Source organism: Nerophis ophidion, linkage group LG17 (genome assembly GCF_033978795.1).
Source record: "Nerophis ophidion isolate RoL-2023_Sa linkage group LG17, RoL_Noph_v1.0, whole genome shotgun sequence".
NCBI lineage: Eukaryota > Metazoa > Chordata > Actinopteri > Syngnathiformes > Syngnathidae > Nerophis > Nerophis ophidion.
In genome coordinates, this window is record NC_084627.1 from 49,443,915 (window position 1) to 49,460,256 (window position 16,342).

At 39.6% G+C, this 16,342-nt stretch overlaps 1 protein-coding gene across 12 annotated transcripts in view; it reads left to right on the plus strand.

The window, feature by feature from the left end:
* The window catches only part of LOC133536514 (protein unc-13 homolog B-like), a 122,072-nt gene that overhangs the window by 30,791 nt on the left and 74,939 nt on the right, over positions 1 to 16,342 (plus strand). For 11 of the 12 annotated variants that reach the window (XM_061877096.1, XM_061877101.1, XM_061877097.1 and 8 more), the window contains 7 exons: positions 1,910 to 2,009; positions 5,496 to 5,613; positions 7,078 to 7,201; positions 12,006 to 12,079; positions 12,205 to 12,262; positions 12,562 to 12,591; positions 15,319 to 15,529. In XM_061877096.1, the coding sequence (XP_061733080.1) occupies positions 1,910 to 2,009; positions 5,496 to 5,613; positions 7,078 to 7,201; positions 12,006 to 12,079; positions 12,205 to 12,262; positions 12,562 to 12,591; positions 15,319 to 15,529 (715 nt within the window). The remainder of the gene's footprint in view (positions 1 to 1,909; positions 2,010 to 5,495; positions 5,614 to 7,077; positions 7,202 to 12,005; positions 12,080 to 12,204; positions 12,263 to 12,561; positions 12,592 to 15,318; positions 15,530 to 16,342) is intronic. The other variant, XM_061877099.1, reaches the window with a different exon arrangement.

Consider the following 16,342-nt stretch of genomic DNA (forward strand, 5'->3'; position numbering starts at 1 on the left):
CGATGAAGTGCTGGTTGTCCAGAGTCGGGACCTGGGGTGGACCGCTCGCCTGTGCATCGGTTGGGGACATCTCTGTGCTGCTGACCCGTCTACGCTCGGGATGGTGTCCTGCTGGCCCTACTATGGACTGGACTCTCACTATTATGTTAGATCCACTATGGACTGGACTCTCACTATTATGTTAGATCCACTATGAACTGGACTCTCACTATTATGTTAGATCCACTATGGACTGGACTCTCACTATTATGTTAGATCCACTATGGACTGGACTCTCACTATTATGTTAGATCCACTATGTACTGGACTCTCACTATTATGTTAGATCCACTATGGACTGGACTCTCACTATTATGTTAGATCCACTATGGACTGGACTCTCACTATTATTTTAAATCCACTATGGACTGGACTCCCACTATCAATCAATCAATCAATCAATGTTTATTTATATAGCCCCAAATCACAAATGTCTCAAAGGACTGCACAAATCATTACGACTACAACATCCTCGGAAGAACTATGGACTGGACTTTCACAATATAATGTTAGATCCACTATGGATCTACAAGGTCGGGGTTGCCGACCCCCGATTTAGTAGATGTTGCTTCACCGTCTCTACTGCATCCCGGCTTGTAATACAGGTGAACAGTTAGTTTGATTTGAAGTTCGCAAACACACCTTCCGTGGCTGAGAGTGAATTGTCGGGAGAGTTAGGAAGTGTTCTAGTGTGTCAAGGGGAAGCACAGAGACAAAGGTGTGTGCACGGGAGGTAAAAATTGGCATAAAATTGGCAATCAAAGTTAAAATTAGCCTCAGACTTTGTTTGACTTCTCCTGCAGGCTACAATATATTATATTACTTGAATCTGTTTTCACGTTCAAAATAGGTTATAGGTTTAAAAAAAACCTCCTTCTGGTTGCATGTTTTTTTTTGTTAAGTATTTTTTTTTATCAATTTATTTAAATTGTTAATCGATCCAGAATCAGGCTGAATAAAAATCGTGATTCGGATGTGAATCACTGTTTTAGTTCACTCCTACTAAATGTATTGTCTTTTTATTTTTCTTTATATATTTGTTTGGGTAAAATATATTAGTGTTGTTTATAAACTCCTTTTTAAGCACATCAAAAATACTGTGAAAATAATAAATTTGGTCACCATAACTGTGATATGAAATTTTCATACTGTGACATCCCTAATTGAAAACAAAGGCACTATCAATATTTTATCAATATTAGACTGATTAGAATCAATGTTGGTTTTTTGTCATTATTGTTTACAAACTCAGGGAATATTTCCCTAGACTCAGAAGGGAAAAAAAACAACGGTTTTGAATTAAAAGTAGATAGAAATTGTTTGGTTATCCTATACTGGTGAATTTGTTTATTGCTCCAACACTTGAAAGAAAATAAGGAACACGTTTTAAAATTCCGTTGACATTGTTAGACTGTCAATAGCACTAACCACAAATAAACTAAGAACATTGCATTCAATACATGTGATCGGTATTGGTATTGGCCGATATCACTAATGGATGATTAATATTGGTATCGGCAGCATAAAACCCAAATCATCACACTCCTGATCCTAACTATTCCATGTGTGGTGTCGACAAGTAGCTTGTTCTCATAGTTAGATAGAAGTTTATTATACCATCTGCTGAACATTGATAACAAATAATTGATGCGTAGCTTTGACAGTAAAGGCCGAAACCTCAACATTTTCTGGGAACATTTTCTAGTTTCTTATAGTCGCGTATTTTCCATAAAGTTATGGTCAAGTCCCAACTGACCCACTACAGGGGCGTGGACTTCACATAGTGCAAAGGCCACGATATCGCCCGTTTGTCTTCCTGATTGTTTTTCATTAATCTTCTAACGAGACGGTAATTTTATTCTTGTTTCAGACAAATTCAATGCTTACGTGACACTGAAGGTACAGAATGTCAAAAGCACAACTATCACCGTGCGAGGGGACCAGCCTTCCTGGGAACAGGATTTCATGTTGTAAGTAGACAAAGATGATGTTATCGTGTTTTTCTGAACCTCAACCTCTGAACCACTTATTGAATAAAAATGCTTGCAACTCTATCCCTAACTGAATTACAGCTGCTTGTTTAATTCAACGGTTTCATTTCCTCATTGTACATCATGAAAGGTACCCATGGTGATCAGAGCGCTTGCCTGAGGTTTCAAGAGTGTTTGTCTTTTGTGAACACGCTCGTTGCGCCTGTGTTTGTTTTTCCACACACTCATCCCGCTATCGTCCATTCAAGATATGCAAGTTGAGCTTGATTCAACAAAAATCATGCGGTTACTGTATTTTTTTTTTTAACCTAAGCCCTGCAACACCTAGAACAAGATTATATGTTGACTAACAAGTAATTACCTATTGATTGATTGATTGAGACTTTTATTAGTAGATTGCACAGTTCAGTACATATTCTGTACAATTGACCACTAAATGGTAACACCCCAATAATTTTTTTAACTTGTTTAAGTCGGGGTCCACGTTAATCAATTCATGGTAGTCAATGGGTAGTTAAATACAGGACCTAAATTTCGTTGGACCACCTAAATTTCCTTCAACCTGTACATGCACAATGACAATAAAGATCATTCAGACATGGACATGGAAATTACATTTTACAGTTACAGCCATAATGTTAGGTGCACCTTTACAATATAACATTTTCTAAAGCTTTTCAAAAGCTCATAAACATTAAGACATTAATGCAGGTGTGTCAGGTTCAAACACTGATGACATCTAACTAACAATCATAAATAGATAGATAGTACTTTATTGATTCCTTCAGGAGAGTTCCTTCAGGAAAATTACAATTTCAGCAGCAGTGTACAGAGTTGAGATCAATTTAAATAACAGTAAAAAGTAAATAATGAGGGTTTAAATGGAAACAAAATAGAGAAATATTACAAAAAGAATAAAAACAATGGGAATAACAATATAACAGTAAAATAAGAATATAACAAGACAAAGTAGGCAGTAGTGACCATGTTATGAAAAAGTATTGCACTGTTATTGTTTTGCATCCCCTGTCATCCTAGTACCCCCTGCCCCCCGTCCCAGAGAGGAGTTGTACAGTCCAATGGTGTGTGGGACAAAGGAGTTTTTGAGTCTATTAGACCTGCACTTGGGATGAAGCAGTCTAGAACTGAACAGGCTCCTCTGGCTACTGATAACACTATGCAGAGGGTGACTGGCATCATCCAGGATGCTCACTAGTTTGTCCACAGTCCTCTTCTCTGCCACCCTCACCAGTGTGTTCAGTTTCATTCCCATTGTAGAACCGGCCCGCCTGATCAGTTTCTCAAGTCTGGAGCTGTCCTTCTTAGATGTATCAGACAAGAAGCAAGGAAACATGCAGACTGAGACAGAGTTCCATTTAGCTCATGAGGAGACACGTGTTTTGGGCTGTACTCTAGTTACAGATCCAAACTACGTTCTAAAAAAATCAAGCCCACATGCCTCTATTTATTAGGAAAGTCCTTATTACATCATCACTGTCGCTGAGGGAAAGCGGGTAGACTCGACAACTCCACTTAGACACAATATATGATTATACAAAAATGCAAATATGTTGACACTTGGTGCTATCGCTTTGTCTGGTCCCGGAACCCAATGTTCGGCCTTGGTAGTCAGCAGGCGGAGTCTGGACAAAACACTCATAAAAAATGCTAGCTCTGCACTAATACAGAAATACCACTTCAGCACAAATTGACAATACTTTATAGTAACGGCCCTTAAGCATAAAGTTAAGATGATAATATATACATAATTATTCTAAAAAGGTGTAGTCAGTTGTCGAGTTAGCAACAAGAGTCATGTTGAACTGCACTGAAAGCTGTTTCCTATATTTCAGTTTGCACTTTCTTATGATTTCAATGTAAGTAGTTTTTAATGCAGTTTGTGCATTGTTAAAAAGTGTCTTCAAACACAGCCTACTAAATTTGATAAGATAAACAGATAGATAGAAAGTAATTTATTGATTCCTTCAGGAGAGTTCCTTCAGGAAAATGTAAAAAAAAGTTCATCCAGAAAGTATTCACAGCGTTTTTTCACATTTTGTTATGTTACAGCCTTATTCCAAAATGGAACAAAATAGATTTTTGTCATCAAAATTCTACAGACAAATATCCCATGATGACGATGTGATTTAAATTGTTTTATTTTGTCAATTTATTAGTGAAGTGAATTATATTTATATAGCGCCTTTACATAGTGAAACCCAATATCTAAGTCCTTTTTATTTTTTATTTTTCATGAAAAACGGACGTTTTTGTCATGAAAAAGGGAGGTTTTTGTGGTTGGTGCACTAATTGTAAGTGTATATTGTTTTTTTTATGTTGACTTAATAAAAAAAATATATATTTCATTTACTTTTTATTTTTTTTATAAAAATGAATTAAAAAAATTATTCTGCGGCCCGGTACCAATCAGGCCACGGCCCGGTACCGGGCCGCAACCCAGTGGTTGGGGACCACTGAGTTAGAGTGTCCGCCCTGAGATGGGTAGGTTGGGTGTCATACCAAAGACTATAAAAAAATGGGACCCATTGCTTCCCTGCTTGGAACTCAGCATCAAGGGTTGGAATTGGGGGTTGAATCACCACTAATGATTCCTGGGCGCGGCCACTGCTGCTGCCCACTGCTCCCCTCACTTCCCAGGGGGTGATCAAAGGAATGTGTCAAATGCAGAGGACAAATCTCACCACACGGAGTGTGTGTGTGACGATCATTGGTACTTTAACTTTAACTTGCCCAGGGTGTACCCTGCTTTCCACCCGAATGCAGCTGAGATAGGCTCCAGCATCCCCCGCAACCCTGAAAGGGACAAGCGGTAGAAAAAGGAAGGAAATATGGAATAAAGCTGTAACATAACAAAGTGCTTTAAAGTGATGTACCTGTATAACAAAAGTGGATTAATGGGTGTTTTTTATTTTTCCTTTTAGTTTAAAGAGTCACACAGTAGAGACGGCTTAAGACTGGTTTACAAAATTGAAACGATACCCTCCAAGGTCCACATCCGCCAGTACAAATTATCCTCCTGGCATGACTGATTTATTCTGCTATCTTGTTTGAGCACATGATATGGGAGGCCTTTATCTCTGCACCTGTACACCATGGTTACGCTGTCTTTTGTCAATTAGCTGTTCACTTTGATTATCCTTTTTCCTCGCCGTCCTTTTGATTGTTCTGGAGATACTGCCACAGATGAGAGTATGCAAATGCACCGCTCATACGGCTCCTTTCAAAATGAACGTCCAATTTTATTACCTCCCTTCCTTTGCATAACGTGTTGAATGGCATAACAAGGATGGATTATAGCCGCTCATACAGAACAAAAAGAGCCGCGCATTTTAGTCTCCATGCAGCGGTTTGGCCGTTGTAATAATTGTCACAACACGAAACTCCACAATTCTGTGAGATGTTTAAGGCTGATGCGCTTGACCATAAAATGTTCTTTTGTCACAGTGAGATCAACCGACTGGACCTGGGGCTCATTGTGGAGGTGTGGAACAAGGGCCTCATTTGGGACACAATGTTGGGGACGGCCTGGATCCCCCTGACAAGCATTCGGCAATCAGAAGAGGTTAATATGTGAAATATTTAAATGTATTAACTCTCCATGACATCACATATGTTGGGATTATTACTGTAAAGCAGGCCTGGGCAATTATTTGGACTCGGCGGAACAAATTTAGAGGAAAAATGTATCTGGGGGTCGGTATATCTATTTATCTAGCTGTGTGTGTAGATAGATATATATATATATACACATATATACATATAGGTGTGGGAAAAATCACCAGACTACTTCATCTCTACAGAACTGTTTCATGAGGGGTTCCCTCAATCATCAGGAGAGTTTTGATTTTATATATATATATATATATATATATATATATATATATATATATATATATATATATATATATATTCAATACATAGATTTCAGCAGGATCTACCCCAGTCTGCTGACATGCTAGCAGAGTAGTAGATTTTTGTAACAAGCTTTTATAATTGTAAAGGACAATGTTTTATCAACTGATTGCAATAATGTAAATTTATTTGAACTATTAAAGGAACCAAAAACATGACTTATTTTATCTTTGTGAAAACATTGGACACGGTGTGTTGTCAAGCTTATGAGATGCCATGCAAGTGTAAGCCACTGTGACACTATTGTTCTTTTTTATTATTTTTATAAATGTCTAATGATAATGGTTCGGGCATCTGGTCAGTATGCCACCCGAACGCCTCCCTAGGGAGGTGTTTAGGGCACGTCCAACCGGTAGGAGGCCACGGGGAAGACCCAGGACACGTTGGGAAGACTATGTCTCCCGGCTGGCCTGGGAACGCCTCGGGATCCCCCGGGAAGAGCTAGACGAAGTGGCTGGGGAGAGGGAAGTCTGGGTTTCCCTGCTTAGGCTGTTGCCCCCGCGACCCAACCTCGGATAAGCGGAAGATGATGGATGGATGGATGGTCTAATGATAATGTCAATGAGGGATTTTTAATCACTGCTATGCTGAAATTATGACTAATATTGATACTGTTGTTGATAATATTCATTTTTGTTTCACTACTTTTGGTTTGTTGTGTGTGGTGTTTGTGTCTCCTCTCAATTGTTCTGTTTATTGCAGTTCTGAGTGTTGCTGGCTCAGCTTTGCTTTTGGAATTGGATTGCATTGTTATGGTATTGCTGTGTAGTGGTTTGTTGGATTGATAAAAAAATATATATATATTTTTTTAGAAATGAGAATTGATTCTGAATCGCACAACGTATCTGAATCGATTTTTCCCCACACTCCTAGTATTTATAGTGAGAAAACTATGCAATAATAACTTTTTACAGACTTGGACCACAGTAATTACCAAATTGTTATTTAATCAAAACATTGTTATATTTCCAATCTATGTTTTTTTTATATAGGTATTACCGGTAAATTAGAAGATAATTTAGGAAATTTGCTGATTCATATATGGCTTTTTCCTGATGAACAATTGAATGCAAACTTATGTCGGTATATGTCCTTGTGAATCCCCAAATTGCAGGAAGGCGGAGGTGAATGGCTTCTCCTGGATGCAGAGGTCCTGATGAAGGCAGACGAGATATACGGCACCAAGAACCCCACACCTCATCGACTCTTGTTAGATACACGCTTTGAGCTCCCTTTTGGTGAGAAAATCACTTTCAAAGTCAACTTGCTGCAAACTGTGTGTTACAAATACATTGAAGGTTTTTTGTGCTCTTCGTCCCATGCTTATTATAATGTAATGTATATATATATATATATATATATATGTATATATATATATATATATATATATATTGCAATATACAGTCGTGGTTGAAAGTTGACATACACTTGTAAAGAACATAATGTCATGGCTGTCTTGAGTTTTCAGTCATTTCTACAACTCTTATTTTTTTGTGACAGAGTGATTGGAGCACATGCTTGTTGGTCACAAAAAATGTTCATGAAGTTTGGTTCTTTTATGAATTTATTATGGGTCTACTGAAATTGTGACTGGGTCAAAAGTATACATACAGCAATGTTAATATTTGCTTACATGTCCCTTGGCAAGTTTCACCGCAATAAGGCGCTTTTGGTAGCCATCCACAAGCTTCTGGCAATCTTCTGGTTCAATTTTTGACCACTCCTCTAGACAAATTTGCTTGTTTTCTGACATTGACTTGTTTCTTCAGCATTGTCAACACATTTAAGTCAGGTCAGTATGTCAGTCATTTTTGTTCTATCTGACATCACATGGACAAAAAGATAAGACCTTCTGAAGGAAAGTTCTGCGGTCAGATGGAACACAAATTGAGCTGTTTGGCCACAATACCCAGCAATATGTTTGGAGGAGAAAATGTGAGGCCTTTAATCCCAGGAACAGCATGCCTACCGTCAAGCATGGTGGTGGTAGTATTATACTCTGGGCCTGTTTTGTTGCCAATGGAACTGGTGCTTTACAGAGAGTAAATAGGACAAAGAAAAAGGAGAATTACCTCCAAATTCTTCAAGACAAGCTAAAATCCTCAAGCCAGAGTTTGGGTCTTAGGCACAGTTGGGTGTTCCAACAGGACAATGACCCCAAACACACGTCAAAAGGGGTAAAGGAATGGCTAAATCAGGCTACAATTAAGGTTTCAGAATGATATTCCCAAAGTCCTGACTTAAACGTGTGGACAATGCTGAAGAAACAAGTCCATGTCAGAAAACCAACACATTTCGCTGAACTGCACCAATTTTGTCAAGAGGAGTGGTCACAAATTCAACCAGAAGCTTGTGGATGGCTACCAAAAGCACCTTATTGCAGTGAAACTTGCCAAGGGACATGTAAGCAAATATTAACATTGCTGTATGTATACTTTTGACCTAGTAGAGCCATAATAAATTCATAAAAGAACCAAACTTCATGCATGTTTTTTATGAGCAACAAGTATGTGCTCCAATCACTCTATCACACAAAAATAAGTTTTATAAATTATTGGAAACTCAGGACAGCCATGACTTTATGTTCTTCACAGGTGTATGTAAACTTTTGACCATGACTGTATATGGCAGCCTCTATTAACGATATATATCACAATATATGACTTGGCATATACTGTAAATGGCAATAGAACCATTTCTAAACACATATATGCTCTTAATTTAGCTGCTGATGTTTGTGGTAACATATTATGTCATTTCAGGTGGTATTGTTTTCTCAAAACTATTATTAATCTTTTGTATTTAGTCGCAAACACTAAATTTTTAAATACTTTTTTAAATATATCATCTTCACTGGAATAGAAATTGTCGCTTTCTCGGTCCGAATCGCTCTCGCTGTTGGTGGCCATGATTGTAAACAATGTTCAGATGTGAGGAGCTCCACAACCCGTGACGTCACGCGCACATCGTCTGCTACTTCCGGTACAGGCAAGGCTTTTTTATTAGAGACCAAAAGTTGCGAACTTTATCGTGGATGTTCTCTACTAAATCCTTTCAGCAAAAATATGGCGATATCACGAAAATATCAATTATAACACATAGAATGGACCTGCTATCCCCGTTTAAATAAGAACATCTCATTTCAGTAGGCCTTTAAACTTGTAAAAACTGGAAAAAACTGTGTTATTAGTTTTGCCTCTCTGTTTTTAATGCTTCACTATCTAATTTGTTTGATATAATGCATTTCTTTAGTTTCCATTGCTACTGTATATATTAAGTCCAGTGTAAAATAATGTGGGAAGTGCACTTGCATTGCTTAAAAGAAAGTGTTCATAGCGCCACCTCATGCCTTGATATAGGCTTGCCAGGCGGTTTTATTTGGTGTTTGGCAAGGTGACAATTATTTTTAAAACATTTTTTATTTTTGTGTAGAGATGCCTAAATATTGAATATTCATAAGAAGGTCCCTGGTCCATCACTTGATGTTCTGGACCTTGCTTGTGGGTTCATACTTTGGTTCAAATGTATCAAAGTCCTATCAGGGATGTCTGTTTGGTGACAAGCAGGATACCTTTGAAGTTTGCCAGAGGCTACACAGGCTCTGTGTGCTAAAAAAGAGCCACTAAAGCTTTGTACTGCTGTGTCTTTGAATGTCTGGTCTTTGTCTCTGCCGGACTGTGTGGCTTTTAAGTGCTTCTGGTTGCTCAGCAGGCCACATCCTTCTGGAAAGGGTGGATGATGACAGGAGAATTATCCCACAATGAGGAAAACATTCACATTTTTCATTTCCTCTACGACATAGGTGTCCAAACATTTTCCAGCGAGGGCCACATACATTTCCCTCTTATACACATGTAAGAGGGATGTGTGCTATGGCTATGAGTTGTTTTTTCCCTTGGCCTCAGTCTGGACCCCCTCTCCAGGGCCCCAGACTTAGACCGATTTTTTTTTTACCTGTATCTCACCTTTTTTGTAAGGGGCGCCGGAAGTTGGCAAACCCATCAACAGTCCTGTTCTGTCTCCCTGTAATGTTTGTCTGGTCTTGAATGGGATTGTGCTGAAAATTGTAATTCCCCCTCAGGGATTAATAAAGTATGTCTGATTCTGATAAAGAAAATTTGAGGGGTGCCAGTGCCGCTTTTATACATTTTGTATTGAAAAATAGTCAAACCAAAACAATGTAGGAGAACATATGCTAACGTTTGAAACAAACCTTTACATCTTAGCTTTGTGTTTATGGATAACAAAGTAATAAAATAATTGATTATTTTGATAATGATTTTATTTGTATTTGTTTACTGTGCTTGAAAGTAAGTCTGTATTTACTAATATTGCTATTATACCATCAACTGAAACACTTTTAAGGGGCTTTAGTACGATCAAAAACATATCATGTCTCACGGTATAGCTCGGTTGTTAGAGTGGCCGTGCCAGCAACTTGAGGGTTGCAGGTTCGATTCCCGCTTCAGCCATCCTAGTCACTGCCGTTGTGTCCTTGGGCAAGACACTTTACCCACCTGCTCCCAGTGCCACCCACACTGGTTTAAATGTAACTTAGATATTGGGTTTCACTATGTAAACCGCTTTGAGTCACTTGAGAAAAGCACTATATAAATATACTTCACTTCACAAGAAGTGTGTACACTTTTTCATCATGACAGGACACACGGAAATCATCAAAGACCCTATACAGTAAGACATACTTACCAACCCTCCCGATTTTCCCGGAACACTCCTGGATTTCAGTGCCCCTCCTGAAAACTCCAGGGGCAACCATTTTCCCGAATTTCTCCCAATTTCCACCCGGACAACAATATTTGGCGTCCTCTACAACCTGTCGTCACGTCCGTTTCTCCTCCATACAAACAGCGTGCCGGCCCAGTCACTTAATATATGCGGCTTTTACACACACACGTAGGTGAATGCACGCATACTTAGTCAACAGCCATACAGGTCACACTGAGGGTTGTGATATAAACAACTTTAACACTCTAATATGCGCCACACTGTGAACCCACACCAAACAAAATTGACAAACACATTTTGGGAGAATATTGGCACTGTAACACAACATAAACACAACAGAACAAATACCCAGAATCCCATGCATCCTTAACTCTCCCGGGCTACATTATACACTCCTGCTACCACCCAACCCCGCCCACTCAACCGACGAACGGAGGAAGGGGGGGATTGGGTGATTGGTGTTAGCGGGGGTGTATAATGTAGCCCGGAAGAGTAAGGGATGCATTGGATTCCGGGTATTTATGTTGTGTTACGGTTAGGATGTTCCCTCAAAATGTGTTTGGTGTAGGTTCACAGTGTGGCACATATTAGTAACAGTGTTAAAGTTCTTTACATCCCAACCCTCAGTGTGACCTGCATGGCTGTTGAACAAGTATGCCTTGCAGTCACATACGTCTCTGCAGAAGCCACATACATCATGTGACTAGGCTGGTTATAGAGGGCGCTATTGGTATTGCCATGACGGCACGCCTTTATTATTATTGTCTGAGTGAAAATAAGCTGATATTCGAGAGGATAGTCACTCTGAAATTCGCTAGTCTCCCGGAAAGATTGGTAGGGTTGGCAAGTGTGATGATGTCAAGGTGCATTCATACAAAACTTGCAGGCCACACTAACATGAAATTTTCATATTAAGGTGCGGGCCGCGTGTCTGAGACCCCTAGTTTATACATACTGTAGCACAAAGCAAGAAAAACTCTATATAGTGTTATTTCATTATAAATTTCAAAAGAGTTTTGTGGCTCCCATTGTTTTCTTTATTTTGGGAAAAGTTTCAAAATGGCTTTTTGAGTGGTAAAGGTTGGCGACCCCTGCTGTTAATAGTATTTCTCCAGCAATGGTCATGTGGTGACATAAATGATGGTATTTGGAGAGTAATCAATGAAGTCACTGAGGGCCTAGGTGGGAAACACAAGGCCCGCCACTGATATCCCCACATGTCCATTTCAAACTATTTCAGTGAATCATGACACAGGCTTACTCACCTTTGTTTGTGTGTGACTATGTTTATCCCAGACATCCCAGATAATGAGGCGCAGTACTGGACAGACAAACTGGAACGAATCAATTCCATGAGACTCCACGACGAGGTAAGTTTTAATAAAGTTTGTTATTTCCACCAGGTTGTCACCCAGAGGCAGGAGTTCAAATTCACTCATGGAAAACTACAAATACTTGATTTTCTCTCACATTAGTTTTCTGGTTTATGTTTTAGTTCCCTCTTCAGGAAGACGATGACAGTCGTCTCCTGGCTCCCATGGTGTCTCAGTGCTGTGAGTGCTTCTTTGTTTCAGCCTCTGGATGGCGCCACTTGTCTCACTTTCTACTTGCCTATTATTTTATTTTATTTCCTTCACTTCCTCGGCCTGTTTCACTGACGTATGTAATGTTTTGACCAAAGTGTATTGCTTGCCAAACTAACTTCACATCAAGTCAATGCTAAAGCTTTACATTCATGCCGTTATGGTCGCAGGTATTTTCCAATATTACGTAAAATACGGAGACATTCATTTGTTTTTGCTGCTTCCATCCTTGACTTTACCTCTTATGTGTTATATTTGCATTTCACCAGGCAACTATTTTGGATGGGCTGACTCCCTCAGTATGTAAAAACAACAACACATTGAAATGACTTCCCTTGCCAATCCTCAGTGATCTCTGCATGATTCCTCAGTATCCATATTTGCCCTGAGAAATGTTCTCCATCAATATGAATTATGTTATTTTGATTCCATATTTTCCTTTTACAACTGCTACCCCTAATTACTTTCTTCTACACCTTATACCACGTTTTCCCGTGCTTGCTATTTCCACCCCCCACCCCCCTCCTGCTTTGTGCTGAATAAGCAGTTGTTGTATTCATATGTGATTATTGCTTTGTAAGTATTGTTAATTACACTTAAACGATAATTTTTACTTCTAATAATAACTAAGATGTGTATGTTATTCACCAGTATTTCTCCAAATTGCAGTTGCATAATTACGTTGACAGGTGGCAGTGTGGCACTCTACTGCATGTACAGTCCTGGTCAAAAGTTTACATACACTTATAAATGTATGGCTGTCCTGAGTTTCCAATAATTTCTACAACTCTTATTTTTTTTTTTGTGATACAGTGATTGGAGCACATACTTTTTGTTTTCACAAAAAAAAACATTAACGGAGATTTGTTCTTTTATTAGTTTATTATGGATCTAATGAAAATGCGACCAAATCTGCTGGTTTAAAAGTATACATATAGCAATGTTAATATTTTCTTACATTTACCTTGGCAAGTCCATCCATCATCTTCTGCTTATCCGAGGTCGGGTCGCGGGGGCAGCAGCCTAAGCAGGGAAACCCAGACTTCCCTCTCCCCAGCCACTTCGTCTAGCTCTTCCCGGGGGATCCCGAGGCGTTCCCAGGCCAGCAGGGAGACATAGTCTTCCCAACGTGTCCTGGGTCTTCCCCGTGGCCTCCTACCGGTTGGACGTGCCCTAAACACCTCCCTAGGGAGGCGTTCGGGTGGCATCCTGACCAGATGCCCGAACCACCTCATCTGGCTCCTCTTGATGTGGAGGAGCAGCGGCTTTAAGTTGAGCTCCTCCCGGATGGCAGAGCTTCTCACCCTATCTCTAAGGGAGAGACCCGCCACCCGGCCGAGGAAACTCATTTGGGCCGCTTGTACCCGTGATCTTGTCCTTTCAGTCATGACCCAAAGCTCACGACCATAGGTGAGGATGGGAACGTAGATCGACCGGTTAATTGAGAGCTTTGCCTTCCGGCTCAGCTCCTTCTTCACCACAACGGATCGATACAACGTCCGCATTACTGAAGACGCCGTGGATGGCTACCAAAAGCGCCTTAATGCAGTGAAACTTGCCAAAAAGTGATACCTTGGCAAGTTTCACTGCATTAAGGCGCTTTTGGTAGCCATCCACAAGCTTCTGGCAAGCTTCAGGTTGAATTTTTGACCACTCCTTGACAACATTAGTGCAGTTCAGCTAAATGTGTTGGTTTTCTGACATGGACTTGTTTCTTCAGCATTTTCCACACATTTAAGTCAGGACTTTGGGAATATCATTCTGAAACCTGAATTGTAGCCTGATTTAGCCATTCCTTTACCACTTTTGAGGTGTGTTTGGGGTCATTGTCCTGTTGGAACACCCAACCTCCAGGCTGATGGTTTTAGGTTGTCCTGAAGAATTTGGAGGTAATCCTCCTTTTTCATTGTCCCATTTACTCTCTGTAAAGCACCAGTTCCATTGGCAGCAAAACAGGCCCAGAGTATAATACTACCACCACCATGCTTGACGGTAGGAATGGTGTTCCTGGGATTAAAGGCCTCACCTTTTCTCTTCCAAACATATTGCTGGGTATTGTGGCCAAAACAGCTCAATTTTTGTTTCATCTGACCACAGAACTTTCTTCCAGAATGTCTTATCTTTTTGTCCATGTGATGTGATGAGCTGTTTGAAAAGGTGAGGCCTTTCATCCCAGGAACACCAATCCTACCGTCAAGCATGGTGGTGGTAGTATTATGCTCTGGGCCTGTTTTGCTGCCAATGGAACAGGTGCTTTACAGAGAGTAAATGGGACAATGAAAAAGGAGGATTACCTCCAAATTCTTCAGGACAACCTAAAATCCTCAGCCCGGAGGTTGGGTCTTGGGCACAGTTGGGTGTACCAACAGGACAATGACCCCAAACACACCTTAAAAGTGGTAAAGGAATGGCTAAATCAGGCTAGAATTAAGGTTTTAGAATGACTTTCCCAAAGTCCTGACATAAACGTGAGGATAATGCTGAAGAAACAAGTCCATGTCAGAAAATCAACAAATTTTGCTGAACCGCACCAATTTTGTCAAGAGGAGTGGTCTAAGATTCAAGCAGAAGCTTGTGGATGGCTACCAAAAGCGCCTTATTGCAGTGAAACTTGCCAAGGGACATGTAAGCAAATATTAACATTGCTGTATGTATACTTTTGACCCTCACATTTTCAGTAGAGCCATAATAAATTCATAAAAGAAGCAAACTTCATGATTATTTTTTGTGAGCAACAAGTATGTGCTCCAATCACTATCACAAAAAATATGAGTTGTAGAAATGATTGGAAACTCAAGACAGCCATGACATTATGTTCTTTACAAGTGTACATAAACTTTTGACCACGACTGTATGTACTTTATAGGTCCATTACTTTGTATATTTGTCTTAACCTTAACTATCTTCATAGTGAAGTCTTACCTTTTAAGTTACATTGAGTTATCAGCTACAGTATTTAAATGCTTGTCATTTTGTTTCATTATTGCATTTCAAAGAATCTTGTGGTGCTTTTTCTACTTTGCCAGCTTTTGATGACCAGGACAGTGCTGTTGATGACCGAGACAGTGACTACCGCAGTGAAACCAGTAATAGTTTGCCCCCACGTTATCATACTACGGCTCAGCCCAACTCTTCTGTACACCAGTATCCCATCGGGCCTCGACCTAATCACCTCCCGGACTCATGCACGGAGTCTATCCACAGCTTTGATCTGGACTACCGAGACCAGCGAAGCAGGTACACTTGCCTAATTTGAACAAATAGTCATCCCATCACTTTCAGCCAAGTCATTTGTTTGTAAGAAGTATGGAATTGTATGCAGTTTCCTTTCTCTTTATGTTAGAGATGGGTACTTTCACATTTGAATCCATTCGGTAGCAATTTACTTCGGAATCACACTGGTAACAATTTTTGTACTTAAGTGTGTGTTCATGTGTTAATAAATGTTAATTGGTTTAATTATCAAATTTCATTCTTTTAATTTAACAGTGAAAACTAAAGTCTCATTTGCAACTATTATAAAATGGACTTTGTTCTAAGATGTAGCCTTTAGGCTACGGTTTGTTACCTGGACATTTAGTAGCCTTTGCCATTAAGCTGCAGCTAAACTTATGTTGTGCCCAACAAAGTGTTTATACTGTAAGTATTTTACTTACTACAGAGCATCTGTTTGATTGTACCATGCATCTCAGTGGTAGAAATAACCATGTAAAATCGCTTAGGCTAATCAGTAGCATGTCTATGGAGAAATACAATGTAAATAAGCATTGACTGAGTTCTTTTTTCAAATGTGGAGCCTTACTGTTTGTTCGGGTGTTGTCTATCGGGCATACTTGCTTTGTTTGCATGGAAAATTCTATCACTACCTAGAGGTAATATGACTAAGTCCACTCTGAGTGCTGCTTGAGTTCTTGTTAACCCATGACATCCAGAACACCGGCTGATTTTGAAACCAATTGAGTTCATGTGAGTTGATGCTTGGTACTTACTGACAGAATTCAGTCAGTGCCTATACTAATATCAAATTCTGCACCCATCCCTACTTTAAGA